Source organism: Talpa europaea (genome assembly GCF_964194135.1).
Source record: "Talpa europaea genome assembly, chromosome: 15".
Classification (NCBI taxonomy): Eukaryota; Metazoa; Chordata; class Mammalia; order Eulipotyphla; family Talpidae; genus Talpa; species Talpa europaea.
Window position 1 is genome coordinate 14,076,566 of NC_140083.1, and position 18,654 is coordinate 14,095,219.

The 18,654-nt window shown below is 37.9% G+C and overlaps 1 protein-coding gene across 6 annotated transcripts in view; it reads left to right on the forward strand.

Annotated features, from left to right (window-relative positions):
- The window catches only part of ANKS1B (ankyrin repeat and sterile alpha motif domain containing 1B), a gene marked incomplete at both ends in the record, with an annotated part of 793,016 nt that overhangs the window by 67,478 nt on the left and 706,884 nt on the right, over positions 1-18,654 (forward strand). For all 6 annotated transcript variants that reach the window (XM_084256217.1, XM_084256227.1, XM_084256226.1 and 3 more), the window contains one exon: positions 14,527-14,607. In XM_084256217.1, the coding sequence (XP_084112343.1) occupies positions 14,527-14,607 (81 nt within the window). The remainder of the gene's footprint in view (positions 1-14,526; positions 14,608-18,654) is intronic.

Consider the following 18,654-nt stretch of genomic DNA (forward strand, 5'->3'; position numbering starts at 1 on the left):
TTTAAAAGGAGCATGGGTAGATCATGAAGAACCTAAAAGATGTGTGTGAACTCCCTTATTATTCTTCATGATTAGACCAAAATTGTTTGCATGTGAACAGATTTAATTGTTTACAAAATCTGAATAACACTATCAACAGAACTGGATGATGGGGGAGGGAGTCTAAGCGCTTTTATCCTGATTATGATTCATAGATGTTCCTCTAATAAATAGCTTTCCTAAAATATGATCTGAAAGAAAAACAGCAATGAAAACAATCAGTTATTTATGGGTAATGAAAAAGCAGTTGTATTGATTCTACATTTTTAGTCATAGGTTATTCTGGATGGGGAACATAACAAGACACTTTAGAAAATGAATGAGGTGTCTATAGATTCTTTAGGAGAGTCAGTGACAGGATAACTAGATACTGCTTTGCTTTTAAAAATTGCTATCAGGCCTCCCCGGTGGCGCAGCGGTTGAGCGCTGAGCTGCGAAGCTACCTACAGCCTCTGTAGTGCCGGTTGGATCCCCGGCCACTGGTGAGGGTCCCACATGATGCTCAGACCTCTCCTGCTGCACCCGCTGCTCCCCTCAGCAGTGTATTTCGTCACTCTGCCTGTTCTGTTCCCCACTCTGGCTCTGGTAAATTCTCTCACCCTCCCGCGCTTCTGACTGTACCCAATGCTTGTATAAATAAATAAATAAATAAATCTTTAAAAAAAAAATTGCTGTTGCTATTCCTAACAATTTGATTATTATACAAAGAATTTTTTTCAAAGAATTTTTTTAACATCTATTTTCTTTTGTTTTTAATGATTGTAAAAAAATAAGGAAGATATTGTAGATCCTGTGTGTTTTCTCTGTCTGTCTGTCTCTCTCTAAATTTACTCTCACTCTCAGTTTTTTTAGAGATTTTCACTATACAGTGTTCGGATAAAGAGTCTTTAACAGTATATGAAGCTGTATTGTTTAGAGATGTGCTGATCTGTTGTAGTAGTATGATCGCTACTAATCTTCAGTCTCACACACTTTGAAATCACTCTCCTTGTGTCTTCCTGAAGGGTCTTTCTAAAATAGAAATCTGATTATACCAGTTGACTACCTAGATTCTTGAGAGGGCTTCCCATTCATCAGGACATTCCTTTTGAATTAAATCCTTATCTGCTCCTCCTAACCATCTTTATCAAACACCCCACCTTCCTCATTAAACTTACTAAATTTTTGCTGAACCACCCATGATGGTTCATGACCCCAACCTTTGCATAAGGTCTTTGTCAGCAAATTTATTCCTCCTTGATGAGTATGATTAGATGTGTGAGAGGGAATAGTAGAACTAGATATAGTAAACCTTAGGATATTTTACTTCTGTTGGGGTGATCAGTTGGGGTTAGGTTACTCAGTGACAGAAAACTTAATTTGAAAGAATTGAATTGGGGAATGGAGTTCTGGGGCAGAATGGAGCATCTAATATTCTGAACAGTATTTTAGATAATAATTTCCTGAACATGTTCTGTTTAAGACTTTTCCTCAAATGATTTCAATATTTTTGTCACAGGAGACTAAGCCAACATAGTAGGATAAACACCCCCATCCCAGTCCGGTTCCACACAGAACTGATGCCAGAGCTGGATGTGGAGGTGGAGAGTGGCTACGCTGTTAGCATATTTGGTCGTTATTATGGCATGGGGAACTAAAATTTATGCTTAGAGTGAAAGCATAGAGATGTCTTTCATTATTGCAATTTTTATGGAAAGTGAAACAAAAGGGAAATAGAAAGGAGGTATACATTATTGGATTTCTCTTGTACCCTTTCATTTTCATTAAATTTATTCTTGGAGTTTTTGTCAGGTTATTTTGATCTCTTTTATTTGTGGAGAACTTGGACTAGTATTTATATTTGTGGCTGATTTTGAGTATATTGAACAAGCTGAGAAAAATTTTCCCCATATGTCTTTGTCAAAAGCAAATAACACTATCAATTTTAAACTTGACTTTAGCAAAGTCTTTGCTGAAAAAGAGCAATCAAGCAAATTTGATCTGTTCAAGAAAATTAACTCTATCCCTTGAATCACTTAACATAATTAGGGTATTTCTGTTTGGGATTGTAAAATGCTTTCAGCTATTTTGTAGGGATAAGAAAGGAAGATAAACTATCTTGTAGTTATTAAAAGCTTAGAATTATTGATGCTCTATGTGTTGAAAATTTGATTTAGATGGTAGAGAATTTCTCTTGCTCTGAAGTTACATGTATGAGGGTGCAACTTTTAATTTACTAGGTGATATAAGATAAGAGAAAAGGAGTTTATAAAAATTAGTAACTCAGTGACAGTGAATGGACTTTTTTTTTTTTAAAAGATATTTTTATTTATTTATTTATATAAGCACTGGGTACAGTCAGAAGCACGGGAGGGTGAAAGAATTCACCAGAGCCAGAGCGGGGAGCAGAGCAGGCAGAAGGACCGAAGTACACTGCTGAGGGGAGCACCGGGTGGCAGGAGAGGTCTGCGCGCCATGTGGGACCCTCCTCCAGTGGCCGGGGAGCAGCCGGGGATCGAACCGGCGCTGCAGAGGCTGCGGGCAGCTTCGCAACCCAGAGCTCAACTGCTGCGCCACCGGGGAGGCCCTGAAAGGACATTTTTGAAAAATAAACCTGTGATTTAAAATACAACTAGAATTACTTCATAAGGCAAGGAAAATACAAAGAGAGAGAACTGAGAGAAGATACATAGATACACATAAATATATATATACAAATCTCATATATATATAAATAAAATATATCTAGGTGATCTAAAATTCTAGTCATAGATGTTCTTGAAAGAGAGAATAAACAGATAGAACAGCCAATAATAAAATGATATTTTCTTGAGATGAAGACAAATTTGAATCAATTCAGAGTGCAGAGAAGGTACCAACTAAAGCTATTGGGGGGCGGGGAAGATGTGCACTTAGATATATCCTGATGAAATTTCCAAATTCTATGGACAAGAAGACAATTTTGTAAGATTCTCGACAGAAAAAGCATTCACAAAGGGGAGAGAATTGAATTGACATGGTCTTTTTCTCGGCAATAATGGATGCTAGAAGATAGATTGTTCTGTAGTATATTCAGTTTCCAGGAACGAAATTCTGACTATGTTATAGTTATTCAATTTATGGTTGTGTAGCTATTTTTTTGTTGTACCAAGACAGATTTTTCAGGCAAAATTGCTCAAGGATGTCCTTCAGCCAAATGAAATTGAATCAGAATCAAGTTCTTAAATGATGGAAAGATTAATACCACTGAAGTGACGGAAAATTCTTATGTCATGAAGTACAAACACAAAACAGTTATATTTTTCTAATTTCTGCTGCCACTGTATTAGTTTTTCTCTTTTTGATCTTATTCAGAAGGATATGGGTACTTTTTTTTTTGGTTCAACTTTGTGTTTCTGAGACTCATTTGTGGAGTGTAACAATAATTTATTTTCACTGCTGTGTGGTATTCTACTTTGTGAGTATACTGCCATTTATTCATTCTTTTGATGGACAGTTTTGGGCTGTTATAAATGGTGCATTTCTTGTTTTCTATTGAAAATAGCTGAGGATGTCTGAACTGGTGTTCTTTGGTTGTACGTCTATGAACTTTTAGTAAACCCTGCTAAGTAACTTTTTAGTGTTAATACTAATTTATATTCTTATAATGAGACTTCCAGTTGCTTCATATGCTTGACAACACTTGGTATTGTCTTTTTTCATTTTAGTCATTCTGGTAGGGTATAACTTGGAAACCATGCTGGGCGCCAAACTGTTGTAGAGCAACCCCGATACAAAACGGGGTGCCTGACTGTGGGTCCTCGCCCGCGCGCTTAAAAGGACTTATCAATGCTTTACTGCAGGCACACGTGAAAGGTTAATGGAAGGTTTATTTACAAGGGAAGGGGAAATGAGGAAATGTACAGCTCTGGGAGAAAAGTGGGAGACAAAGTTTTAAATAAGTCCTACCCGATCCACCGATCAGGAATCCCAAAATGGTGCTCTGAGAGCTGGCTGCAAGCCAGGAGCTGTGTAGCCAGGAGGTGAGCGATCGCGAGCCAGAGAGAGCCCAAGGCCCACGTGTTTGGTTTTTATATCCAACCTGGCTGCCCAACTCCACCCTCAGGTCCCAGCCACCCTCCCTTTGGTGGTGACGGGATTTGTCTTTCCCAATGTCTTGATGGCTTTGGTCTGGAGTGGGGGTGGGGTCCACAAAGCCTGTGTGGGATTAGCTCAGGACATCATTTCCCCCTAACAGTGGTACCTTATTGTGGTATTCATTTGTATTTTTCTCCAAGACTAATGAAATTGAGCAACTATAATGTGTGTGTACATATATACTCATACATATGTATTTGTTATTTGGATAGCTTTTTTAATGAAGGCCTATTCAAATATTAACCCCATTTTATGTCAGTTTTTAGACCTTTAGAAGTGGAAAAAAAATTGTTGGAGTTCCTTATGTATTCCGTTAGTCACATATATATGCACACATACACACCCCCCTACATAATTATCTTCTTTCACTCTATTTATTGTCTTAATGGTTTACTTTGATGAATAACAGTTATTTCCAATGTAATCCAATTGCTTATACACTTTTTCCTACCCAATTAGTGGGGTTTTTTTTGTATGTTAAGAAATTTTTGTCTATGTGAAGGTCATAGATAAATTCTGTTATGCTTTCTTCTAGAATTCTTATTGCATTATTTTTCACATTTAGATCTGTAATCCATCTAGAATTGATTTTTATAAATGGCTCAAGGTAAGGGTTGAAATTCATTTTTTTTCATATGGATGTCAAATTGATTCAGTATCATTTAATAAAAGACCATCTTTGTTGCATTGTACTTCCATGTCACCTTTGTCATAAACCAAGATACAGATTCTGATTGTACTTTGTTCCATTGATCTACTTTTGCAAACCTGTGCCAGTACCTCATTGTCTGAACTATGTTGTTTTCTATTAAATCTTGATATATGGTTGTTCTTCTAATGTTGGTCCTATCCCTTTGAAAACTCATCCCCATTTTCATTCAAAATTCAATCTATTTGCATATTCCCTGACCTTGTGTTGTCTCTGCCCTGAATGACCCTTCACTCCACAGGGAGGACAGCAGAGGGCAAAAGGAGGATGGCTTTTTATACAACATGACAGCCCATGGAAACATTTCTGACCCTTTTCTCTTTGTCATTACTCCTAAGCTGGTTTGTCAATAGCCTCCCACAGATAGATGCTGTCATCCCCAGCAGGTAGCCTCAGGCTGTATTCCTCTAATGCCTGTTTATCTCCAGCTGCATTGATTTATGGCCAGCCTGTGGCTCCCAATCTCATCTACCATTTGCTCTGCCAATTCAGGCTCCACTGGGTCTGGACAAGAGCTATACTCCATACTTTTAGAAACCATGCTTTCGGATCAGGACTAGTTGATCATTTCAGTCTAATGTTTCCCTGTTCCCCATTCCCCACCCCTCTTCTTCCATTTCCACATTGCCTCACTCCAGGAACTGGGGTAGGCTGGCAAAGAGTATGTTGAGCCATGGATAGAATACTCTCTTTTTCTTGGTTTCCCTTTCTCTGAGCTTTGGAGAGGAAAAACAGTTGCATTCCCCCTCCCACCCTCCACAATTATGAGAGAGGAGGAGAGCAGATAACCTATGTGGGGGAGCATAAATCTGCCACCCCAAATTAATATCTTTTCGGCAAAAGACTGATTTCATGGGAGGGTCTTTGAAAGCCAGGTAGAGGTTACCTTTGCAAAAGGTATTTACATAAATACAGAAAGTATTCAAGCTTCTCTTTGGAAGGATGTTTCCAAGGAAGACTGAATCTTTTCATCTGAGAAAGCAGAATTTGAATTTGCATGCTTTTGTCCACTTGTCTGATCATCTCCATAACTGACCTTCCCCCTTTGTCTTCTACCTGGTCACAATCCTTCCATCTTAGCTATTTAAAATGGCATCTGAAGCCACCTGGGTGAGTTCCTCATTCATGCGTGCTCTCTCCCTTGTACACAGGAGGTAAGCATGTTCTTATTAAACTTCTTTTGGCTTTTTCTCTTATCAACTTGTCAGATGCTTATTTGATTATTTGCCTGCCTAGAAGAACTCATTGTTTTTATGTGAATGTCAAATTGATATAGCATCTAACAGGGTGATAGAATTCCTATTAAAAACAGAAAGTAATAAATTAGAAAGTAAACAAATAAATGAATAATGCTTCTAGTATGTTTTGATGAAAATACAGCTAACAGAATCTTGGAATATTCAATAAAATAAACCCACCTAGGCAGACCCAGGAAAGAAAAATGATATATTAATCTACCTTAATATGGCAAAAATGTATCTGTGTAAGATTACCAACTATCACCATGCTAAATGGTCAAACTCTACCCAGGGTGCCATTGAATTTGTCAACAAAATAAGACATTACTTTAGCGATTGTACTCAATGCAGTTGTGTAAGGAAAAAAACATCCAGAATAAGGTCTGCTAATTATAACAGCTTAATTCTATTGCAACTTTAATTTCCCTTGCTGTACAACGTAACATATTCAGGGATTCCAGGGATTGGCATCTTTGGGGTACCATTTACTCTGCTGCCACAGTATTCTTGGAAATATTGTCACCTAAGCAGAGAATATGAGTATAGGAAGAACAACTGCCACTAAAATCAGTATTTATTTGACAATGAGAGATTCATTTGCCTTGTCTGCTGATTAAATTTTCAAGAATTATATCCAGTTGAAGAAAAGAAGACAGGGACTGGGAGGAATGTTTTACACTTTTAGCACTAGTGATAAAGTTGAAACTGTGTTGAAATAGATGACTCTAATTTTCTTAACTATATATAGTGTGATTTATAACTCAAGGAGCTATATTCGCTCCCAGCTTTCCAGTTCTTATTTGCTGAGTGAATACATGTTATTAAGAGCTGCATCAAGCAATTCAAGGTTTATATTATTCATCAGAAAATGTCTGGTCAGTGTAATTTTGGCTATGGTATACCCTAATATGCTCATTTATGTAAAATTGTATATTTACAGTCTTGGATGTGACTATATTCATAATATCTGCTCAAGAATTAAGAAATTGTTAGGGGGCCTCCCCTGGTGGTGCAGGCGGTTGAGCACCATACTGTGAAGCTGTCTGCAGCCTCTGCAGTGCTGGTTCGATCCCCGCTGGCTGGGAAGGGTCCCACATGGTGCTGCAGACCTCTCCTGTTGTGCCCGCTGTTCCCCTCAGCAGTGTGTTTCATCAGTCTGCCTGTTCTGCTCCCCTCCCTGTCTCTGGTGAATCCTCTCACCCTCCCGCACATCTATCCTGTACCCCGGTTCTTATCTAAATAAATAAATAAATAAATCTTTAAAGAAAAAAGAAATTGTTAGAAAAATTTCTGACTCAGATGGACATTTATTTACTACAAAGGCAGTGTTCTCAGTTATTTTTACAAGGGTTTTAAAATGATCAGAGGTAATCTAAGTTCTCTTTTTTTTCCCCACCCTGAAAATTGTTATATAGGACCTGTGGTAGACAAGCTGGAACAGAGTAATCTCCATCGAAGGGAGAGATCCCATGTTCCCTGCCCCACCTGAGGAAGGGTGGAGCTGAGTGAGAAGAAGCTAAAAAGGACTGGGAGAGACTTAAGGAGAAGACCTGGAAGAGGCCCTTGGAGCAAAGAGACATGAGAAGCAGCAGCCATGCTCCTCGACATTGTACTAGTAACAGGGATTTAGGGACATGGAAGGAGACCTTTGAGATGTCGAGAGACCTGTGGGTAGGTATGTACTTTCATTTTGTTATTTTCCTTCCAGACTTGCCTGGCCCCTTCTGCCCCTTTCCTATGAGTCCCCACCAGAACGTACCTTGGATTTGGGTCAGGCTTTTGGGTCTCAGACACCCTGCTTTGGGCCAACCCTGTTTTGCTGGGCATTTACCACAAAAGGATGGATAACTTGGGGTGTTTCATAGAAAGAATAACTATGTCCTTTCTCTTCTCTTCTCTTTATGCACATTAATGCTATCAAAATTCTTTTCTATTGCAGTACGTTTTGTCTTTATGCGGTGGATGGCAGAACCTATTTAGAATGTGCAAAATTTGGGGGTCTCAGGGCACCCCTCAGTCTGCCTGCTAATATGGCCACTGTCCACATGAGCCTATCAAGCTTTTGAAATGTGGTTAGTCTTAATTGCAATGTGTTTTAGTGTAAAATAAACAGTAATTTTGAAAATAATACAAAAAAATGAATGTAAAACACTGCAATGATTTTTATATTGATTTGAAATGATGATATTTTGGATATGCTAGGTTGAAATAAAATATATTAGAAAATCCTTTTTTACCTTTTAAATATGGTTGTTAATGGGCAGACTGAGGGGTGCCCTGGTACCCCAAACTTGCATGCTCTAGAGGGGTTCTGCCATCTGCTGCATAAAGACAAAGCAGACTCTTAGTGTGAAAGAACTTTAATAGGATTAGTGTGCCTGGAGGGAGAAGAAAGGATAACAGTTTTCAATAACACATCAGAGTTACCCATCCTCTTATGGGTAAATGTCCAGTCAAACAAATTTAGCCCAAAGTGGGTCAGTGAGACCTGAAAACATGCCACGAGTCTAAGGTACTTTCTGGCAGAAAACCGCAGGAAAGGGGCAGAAGGCACCAGGTGAGTCTGGGATGAAAAGAGCAAAGTAGAAGTACAAGCCAAGATAAAGGCTGCCATTGTCAGCCTCTCCACTGTCTCTCACCCATGTCTCTTCCAAGTGTCTCTCTGTGTCTCTCCTCATGTCTCCCAAGTCTCTGGTGCAATCCCAAAGCTGAGAAGTGAGCAGGTCCTACTTCTCCCCATGTCTCTTGTGTGTGTCTTCTGTGTCTCCTCCAAGTTATGTCTGCAAGTGTTCTGCAGTTCTGCCCCTCCGTAGGTGGGCAGGGAACCTGGAACCTCTCCTTTTTTGGAGATGCCTGCTATATGGCTAGTAAAAAATTTGTATTTACAAATTTACACTTTATTATTTTTTAAAAAATATATTTTATTTTATATAATTCTTACATCATTTTTCATTTTTTGCACAGTGTATACATTTTCATTTTGGTTATATTCCCCATACAATTGCACCCCCCCCCTAATTTTGACCTTAACCCCTCCTCTCCTCCACGCCCCCCCCAAGTATGTCTCTGGTTTTTAGTTGCTTGTTGATTTTGATTTCTTCTTTATTATAATTGGTCCTTTTCCTGGTCTCTTATTTAGGTTTTCTAAATTCCTGCTATGAGTGAGACCATCTGGTATTTTTCTTTTTCTTTCTGGCTTATTTCGCTAAGCATGATCCCTTCCAGCTCCATCCATGTTGCTGCAAATTGCATGAGTTTATCTTTTTTGATCGCTGAGTAATATTCCATAGTGTGTATATATACCACATCTTCTAGATCCAGTCATTTATTTTGGATTGTTTCCATAGCTTAGATATTGTAAATAATGCTGCTATAAATATAGGGGTGCAGGTGTCCTTTTGAATTAATGTTTCTGCAAATTTATACTTTATTCTTGACCCACTTAACCCATATGAAACACTGCTAGCCCATGCTAATAAAATTCTATCTTCACTGCAGAGATGAGAACTTAATCTAGAGTAACTCCAATGTCTGTATGTGTCTAGTACATACAAAAATCGAAGCACATCAAAAGAAAACAGACTTTGTCTTGCATTGCTTTTGCTCATCTAATGTATCAGAAAACCATTCCTATGTTTTCTGGCCCTTCCAAAAGCCTTCAATACACATTCTGTGAATTTCTATATCTAAAGCTCTGGTGTGATCTCAAGTTCCAAGAGTCAGATAAAAACAAAGAAAAACTCAAAATTGTCTTATGTTGTCTCTGAGGGCTTTTCCCATATGTTGCACTTAGAGACCACAGTAATGGGCAGTTTGTGGAGTAGCTCTGTCTAAATCTGATTTGTTATACATGTGAATTAGCTCAAGAAACTTAGGCTTACAGTTTATTTTGAAATAATCTTTAATTGTGAAAACTCAGGGAATAAAATATCCTGACGAATGAGTCTCCTGTTTTTAAAGTTCCATAGAAAACCTATTGTGTTTATACCTGTTTCAAAATATGTGGAGTTAGTACAAATGGTATAACAAAGGAAATTCAATCTTTGGTAAGTGAGGATCTTGTAACATTTCAGAGCATTGACTCTGGGCAAGAATTCTCACCTATAGAATTTAAAATATTGACAAGTAGGTACAGCAAATGGAACTGAGTGTGTATTAGACAAAGAGCAATGATCTGCTAATTGCCTTTTTTGGGGGGATGGGATAAATATGTGATCAGTTTTCATAATTTTTCAAGATATCCCTTAAATGCACTTAGAGATTCTTGCATTTTAAAAAACAGGCTAAAGTTAATCAAAGTTTAAATATAAACCCTTTTGAAATTTGTGGACTATGATTGAGCAAAGAGAGGAACACTTTGCCAAAAGTTGGTGGGAAGTAGAACATTAGCTCAAAACTTGAGCTTTTAAAATCAATGTTTTTTTTTTTTTAAATCAAATTTTCAGTTGGAAGGTTTGGATCAAACTTATTTATAGTGCTTCAAATGTTTGTGGATGTTCTGTGGATATGTGGATATGTGCCTAGAGGCTCTGTCACTAGATGCAGTCAAATATAGTACATACATATATATAGGCGCTAAATTTCTCTTCTGTACTTCCTTGTTTAAAAAATGATGTATCCACATTCATTCTGTTTAGGAAAGGAGACATGCACAGGAGACTTATTATCATGCTCTTATTATAATTCAGTTTTTTCCTGATAATGGAAAACTGAGATGGTATAGGTAAATGAAGTCTGTAGACCTTGATGTTATTTTAGTTTTAAATATCAATTCCTACCACTAGTAAATATTTATAAAGTCTAATACCATGCAAAAATTTAGCAAAATTATTTGAGATAATCTGCAGTATCTTTCTCATTTTTTTCTCATTGTTTCCCGAGGTATTTCTTATCAGCTTTAACTGAAATTCAGCTTTCCCTAAATAACACCACAGCCCTTTAGCTCTCTCTAATGGAGATATCTCATCATCTATGCATTTCCTTGATGATAGATACCTCAGCCCTTCTTCTGCTCTTCTCCATTCCATATGGACCATCTCTCTTAGGTTTTATTTTAGACAAACTTGAGTTTCCCTTCTCTTCACTATCCACCACTACATCCCTCTAGCTCAGGTTTCTTTCCAGACTTTCCAGGCTGCTAACTAACCTGACTCCCTGCCACTGGTTCACTCAGTTTACCTTCCAGTTGTCACACCAGCTCTAAAATGCTGACCCAGTCATGTCAGAAACATTCTTAATATCTTTCTGATAACTCTGTAGTTCCAAATTGCCTGCAGAATAGTAACTTAGCATAAACTATTACAAGACTCTTCACAATCTGTCTTTTCTTCCTTTGCATTTTATTACTTTTCCTTAAAGAAATACATAGACATTTAAAGGAATTTGCAGCAAAATTTTTAGTAAATTTTTTTGAATTAGCTTTTCTTTTAAAGATATTAGAAATAAATTCACATTTGCCTAAGTATTGCAAAGATAGGTTCCTTATACTTTTCACACAGCTGCTTCTAATTAAATACAATTTTTAATTTTAGTAGTTACTTTGATATATTTCATACATGACTCTACATACATGATTATGTTTTCTTCACAGAAAGGCAGATTTTCCTTTTTCCTTACAACTTTGATCCCTTTTATTTGTTTATCATATTGCATTTCTAACCAGTGCATTGACTAGTATCTTTAGTATGTGTGTGTGCGTGCACGTGTACTTTTTGGTGGTACATGACAAAGTAGGATTCTCTCCCTTCTTCAGGGGGCATAGGATGGAAATTTCATGGAAGATGAGAGTTCTCAGTGTGTTGAGTGATCAAACTGGGGCAAGGAGTCCCCAACTGAGAGCCTCTCTCTTCCTTTCATGTCCTGTCTGGGACTGATGATCCAGGTATCTCTTACTCGTTGGAGGCTATGTTGACCATAGGGTCAGTTTCCTTATTGCTGTAGCCAAATTCATTGTCATACTAGGAATTAAGCTTGAAATAGGGGTTTTTGTGGGCAATGTCAGACCCTGCATTGAAGATAGAAGAGTATGGTATCACTGTTAAAATTTTTGGAGACAACCTAGTCTCAGTGTAGCTTAGGATTTCCTTTAGGGAGCCCTCCGATGCTTGATTCATCATCTTCTTGATGTCATCATATTTGGCAGGTCTCCAGAGAGCATAGATGCAGACACATCCATGACTGTCACATTGATAGTCACTTGTGGCAGTGAGCTTTCCATTTAGCTCAGGGAGGACTTTGCCCACAGTCTTGGAAGTGCCTGTAAATACAGGGATAATGTTCTGGGAACCCCCATGGCTGTCATGTATATTTTCCCAAGAGGGCCAGTCGTTGTCTTCTGGGTGGCAGAGATGAGTTGGACTGTATTCATGAGTCCTTCCATGATGCCAAAGTTGTCATAGAGGGCCTTGAGCAGGGTGGCCAAGCAATTTGTGCTACGGAAGGCACCGCTGCAATCTTGAGGAAGTTGCCATACTTCTTATGCCCATCACAAACAGGAGAACCAGCAGAAGGGGCAGAGATGTTGAGCCATTTGTTTCTACCCTTCAAGTGAACTCCAGTCTTCTCTAAGGTAATGAAGACACCAGTGAGTCCAAAACATATTCAACACCAGCATCACCCAAGTTGATGTGGGATCTTGTTCTTGGATTTTCATTGATGTCTCAGTTCCCATTCTCAACCTTGACTGTGCTATTGAACTTGCCATGGGTGGGATAATAGTGAAACCCACAGACCTTGTAGCTGAACTCAATGTCAGGTACTTAAAGTTCGGTGTCTCTGAATCTGAAGTCATTGTTCTCCATCTGCACTGCCTGCTCCTAAGCAGATTTACGTCCCCTTTCCATATCGTAATAATATTGTCATTTTCCTTCCAGTCATCTATATCTGAACTAGTACACTAGGATAATACACTAGGATAGTACACTAGAATAGTATACCGGAATAGTCCACTAATCTGAGTTATTCTAGTGTACTACTTCCTCCTTTCTTCAACTGATCCCTGCAATCCTATTTATTTGTCCTGTCAGTTACTATTTGATCAGTGCATTCTATTCCTTTTCCTGGTCCTGCATTAGTTTAAGTCTGTTATGATCTCCCATTTGGAATATGGATTCGTTCTCAGAGATTCCTGTGTTTTCTCTGGTTCCTCCATTGCCTCACTAGTTTATAATTATTAGCTAATGTGTGTGTGTTCTCTATTAGCCTCTTTTCTTGTAAAGAAGGGCCTTGAATTAATGATTGTTTACTCTTAGTGCCTGGCTTCATATATGACATACAATTGACTTTCAGTAATTATTTTGTGAGTTAGTCATTTGATGTTAGTTTTGATGATGTTAATGTCATTATGAACATCAGATAACTTTTTTTTGTTCACTTTTGGAAAAATGTATTTCCATGCCTTATTGTTTCAAAAGCTGATCTTTGTGATGATCAGGTATAAAATGAACTTTTAAAAAATATAGTCACATACTGGGTAGGTTATATAATGTACAGACTAAAACTTACTATTAGAAAACAACAAATTAGGGAGAGAGTAAAATAAGGTATGGGGGAAAATGCAAGGAAATGGAAAGGAAAAAACAAATATTAACATCGAGACCCTCTATAAAACTTTGGTAGTATGCATTTACATATTTTGTGTCAAAAGATGTTATTTGGTAATACCACCAGAATTTGAATAAACTGGAAACAATTTCTTAACAGTTCCCTTATTAAGTTATAAAAAGTCTTTTACTTACACCAAACATTATTTTTGGAAAAATAAAAATATAAAAAAAAAACTTTTTCTTTGGAAAAAAAATATAGTCACATATTATATCCAGAATATATATTGTATAGTAATATAATGATAACTTCAAAACTGTTGGAATCTTCTTGCGATTTACATCAGCCCAAATCTTCAATTATATATAATCTTCAATTATATTTTCAACTATGAAATACTTACTATAATTTCTTGGTAGCAATTGAACAGCAAGCAGAGTCTACATTCTTTCTGTAGTGCAAAAATATCTTGTAACTTATGTAAATCATTGCCATTTCAGAATGAGTGTGTTAAAAAGGAGGAGGCAAGTGTCATAAATCTTGATTCTTTGGTATGGAATATGGTAACTGAATGTTAATTGCTCCTAATATTAAGTAATGTTATAAAGGGGGAGGGAATTTTTGAATCCAAATTTCAATGCATGACAGGGGGCTACATTCACTAATCATTTCTGAAGGTAGTTATATTCTCTAATAATTTCTCTGCCTCAAATAAATGAAGTTATTGTTCAAGAGGAATGCATGAAAGATGACAATCATTTTCTACATGGCTATGATTTTCATACGTAACTTGCTGCTGGCTCTGGAGCTATCAAGCTTCTTTTTGGTTTTCAAAGCACGATTCTGCATAACCGTTAACTCTGCCTTGTGCTTTATTTGCAGCATCTGGAGAGGCCCCAATGTGAACTGCACAGACAGTTCGGGTTACACTGCTTTACACCATGCAGCCTTAAATGGACATAAGTAAGTGCCACTTATTTGGACTGGGATCCTTGCGTGTTTAGTTACAGGTGACGAAGTTCATTATGTCTGATGATACCTGTGTCATGTTGCCATGAGTCCCCTGGGCTTAGGTGAATTTGGAGAGGCACCAGGTGGGAACACTGACAAGTTAAGCTTGGTAGGAATATTGCTGAGGATGAATGTATGCAGAGTGCAATGCAAGAGAATTGCTTGGACATTGTCAAAATCATACAAGGAGAATGAAACAAGTAACACAACCATCTTAGTCATGTGTAGGTTTGGAGTAAAACACTGAAAGCCATCCTGCCATTTTTAGTGTCTTCACCTAACATGGGGTGGAGGGAAACCCTATTAGATTCTTCTTTTTTTTTTAAACATTATTATGTTTTTAATTTCCTTTTTTTTTAGATTTATTTATTTATTTATACAAGCACTGGGTACAGTCAGAAGCATAGGAGGGTAAGAGAATTCACCAGAGTCAGAGCGGCGAGCAGAGCAGGCAGACTGATGAAATACACTGCTGAGGGGAGCAGCGGGCTGCAGGAGAGGTCTGGCGCCATGTGGGACCCTCTCCAGCGGCCAGAGATCAAACTGGTGCTGCAGAGGCTGCGGGAAGCTTTGCAGCCCAGCGTTCAACTGCTGTGCCACCAGGGAGGCCCCCCTATTAAATTCTTGCTGTAATAAGCAGCTGGCACATAGGTGAACCACTTTACCGTCCTTCACATTTAATTAAAATGCATTTTATTTTCATTCATGACAGTCTTCCTGGCTTTCAACTGAAAATTATCAAATTATGTCTCAAATGCTGTGATAGGATACAGTATACCAAATAAAAGAATGTAGAGCCAAAACTATCACTTTTCCCCAGTGGGTTAGCTGGGTAACCTAATGGTTTAGTTCCAAAGTCAGAGTGTGATGAGGCCCCTGAATGATTCAGATACTCTGTTCTCTCAGAAGAGAAACCACCTTCTATATGTGTCTCCTCCTCCTACCTATTTCTACTTTGCGCTGATGATCCAATTTAGTCTTCCCAGATCTGTCTGGATCATTTCATTTCACTTCAGTTTTCAGATGTGGTAATATACTGCTTAAAAATGCTAGTTACATTTTGCTTTCCCACCTAAGATTTCTTTTAGTCTGTGAATAGAGGAAAATGCTTAGTTATATTTGATCATATTTTATAGTCTTAAGACTCGCACACAAGAAACACTGTATTTTTGTCACTGTTTATCATGATGACATTTTCTACCTTAAAATTTATTGCATCAATCTAACATTATCATTTTTGAAACATCTGAATCACTTAAAATATCATAAACTTACTATTTCATCACTTGGATTCTTAGTGTGGAAATTCCCAAATTACATTTCTTTTCATCCAGTCCCTGTTGTGTTATGTCATCTTATGTCATCTAACTTGGAGCTTTTTTATTTTGCTAGATCTGTTTCAATTGTAGTACTATCTTTCTATAGCATGAAAAATGTGTCCAGATCCCCACCACCTTAATCTTTTAAAGGAATTGCTCTTTTTTCTTCTTTGTACCTGGGTCATCAGGAATGAAGCCAGGATTAATCAACTCAAGCTATGGAGTACTGATGGCTTCTTTGGTTATTTTAACTATGGGGTCAATGTCATGGCATTGGGAAGACAAGTTATCCAATTGAATGGATATTGTCTCAAAGTAATATTGTCTCTGTATGTATTAGCATTCACATCCCTCCTTGATTTTCAGTGTTTAGTAAATGTTATTAATTTATGCTCCGAAGTTCTAACTATTGAGAAGTGTTTCCCTGTGGTCCATGACATACTTTTTAATTTCTGTTGGCAATGTGCTACATGAAGATAGCTTAAGTGAATTGAATAGTAATCATTAAGATGCTCACGATGAGGGCCTCCCTGGTGGCTCAGGGGTTAAGATGCAACCTATGAAGCAATCAGCAGCCACTACAGCAGGAGTTTGATTTCCGGCCAGCTAGGGAGAAACCCAAATGGTGGGAGAGAACTCTCCTGTCTTGCCCGCTGCTCCCCTCAGCAGTATACTTCATTCCGTCTGCCTCTTCTGTTCCCCACTCTGTCTCGGTGAATCCTCTCACCCCCGTGTCTCTGGCCTGTACCCCAATTCTTGTATAAAAATAAATAAATCTTTAAAAAAAAGATGCACACGATGAGTTGGGGGTTTGACTAGATATCATTGAATATCCAATTGCGGATATTCTCTGAAAATTATGTTTGATTTTTCTGAAAATATCAGTTTTCTAGCAAGATTTTACTCAGTGTCATTCTACAGGTATAGGAAAATTCAAATTCCATCTCTCCATTTCTGCTAGTATGTGACCTCAAGTCATTAATCAATCACTCTGAACCTCAGTTTGAAGTACTGGATATATTGAGTGGATAATTTTCATTTTTCCTTCCAATTATAACATTTTATAATATAATTTTTTAGTATCACTGTGGCTCAACTATATCTATTGGTGCTATACCTGGTGAACTTTGGATTTTCATTTAGAGTTATAAAGGTTTCCTGATGTCAATTATTTAAATTATCCTTAAACTTTTACAGTGCTTTTTTTAAGATTTATTTTTATTTATTTATGCATTCAAGATCTGGGTTGTAGGCCACAGATGAGAGGATTCACCTGAGAGAGAGCAGATCCACTGAAATACACTACTGAGGGGAGCAGTAGGCAAGACAGGAGAGGTCTGCTGTGCCATGTGGGTCAGCAGCCTGCCCGGGGATTGAACTCATGCTTCAATGGTTGGCGATATGTTGATAGCACTGAGACTTAACCCCTGTGCCACCAGGGAGGTCCCTATCCTTGAACTTTTAGACTAGAGATCATTTATTCTTCCCTATGTTCCTTGCTTCTGTCATTTCATAAATGGAGAAACAGTACATTCTGGACAAGTGACTTAATGGCCACTTAGATATTAAGGTGCGGCTGTGTGTGGAGTCTAAGTATCCTGCTTCCAGATGTAGCTTTGCCAACTCTGTATTAGCTCCCCTTTGTGGCTACATGCACATCAGATTCCTAAACTCACCCTGCCCTTTCTCTGTCACCTTATGTATTTTAGGACTGCCTCCCATTATCATTAAATAGTGTGTTCACCTGGAATGCTCATTTTAATATTGGTTAAGTTGCAAAGTTATTTGAGGGAGAAAAAGATGTCGTAGAATTTATCTCAGAGCCAGAGAAGAATGGCTTTTCTTTCTTTTGCCTTTGCTGTTCTCACTTAGCATAGGTAATGAACAATTGATTATGTCAGCATAACAACATAGCATATCCATGTTTGTTGTTGCTGCTTTTGCATCCCTCAGTTCAAGCTTGTTCACATTATGATTTCTTAGCTAAAGTTCATGAAATCATAGAGTTGGAAGGATAGTAACAGGGTCCTGTTATTTATTCTTTTGCTTTGAGCACAGACTTTTCCCCTACCCCCAACATGCAAGCTCTCACACTGCATATTCAGCCAGTTTCTCCTACTTTCTCTGTTTTGTTGGGAGCTCTGGCTTATCAATGCTAGTAGCTAATCCACAAACGGAACAACATTTTCTGCCACAGTATTCCAAAAGAACAACTCATCTCTACTTAGCCACATTGGGATGCAGTAGAAAATGTACAATATGGATGTCCTGGGTCATTTGTAATTACAGATTAGGAAATCATTACCTTCAAGTGATAGGGAAAAAAAGATGGTCAGCAGAGCAGAACCCACTAGCAATGATTATAAACAAATCACTTCAATAGATGGAGAGAGACCTGACTTTCTCTTTTTAAAAAGTGGAGGATTCCTACTACACATTTGATTCCTTAAATTCTCCTCTGAATAGCACTTAGCCAGCCAGCCACTGGACCTGTCTGCTGCCCTATGTCCATTCTTTCTTTTCTATTTCCCTTCCTTCCTCTTCTTTTCCTGTCTCCCTCTTTCCTTTCTTCCTCTCTTTTTTCCTTTCTCTTTAAAAAATAATTGTGTCATTTCCTATAAGACTTCATTAAGATGGTTTATTCATGTTTTATTTTGATTCTTTTGATATAGTAAATCCC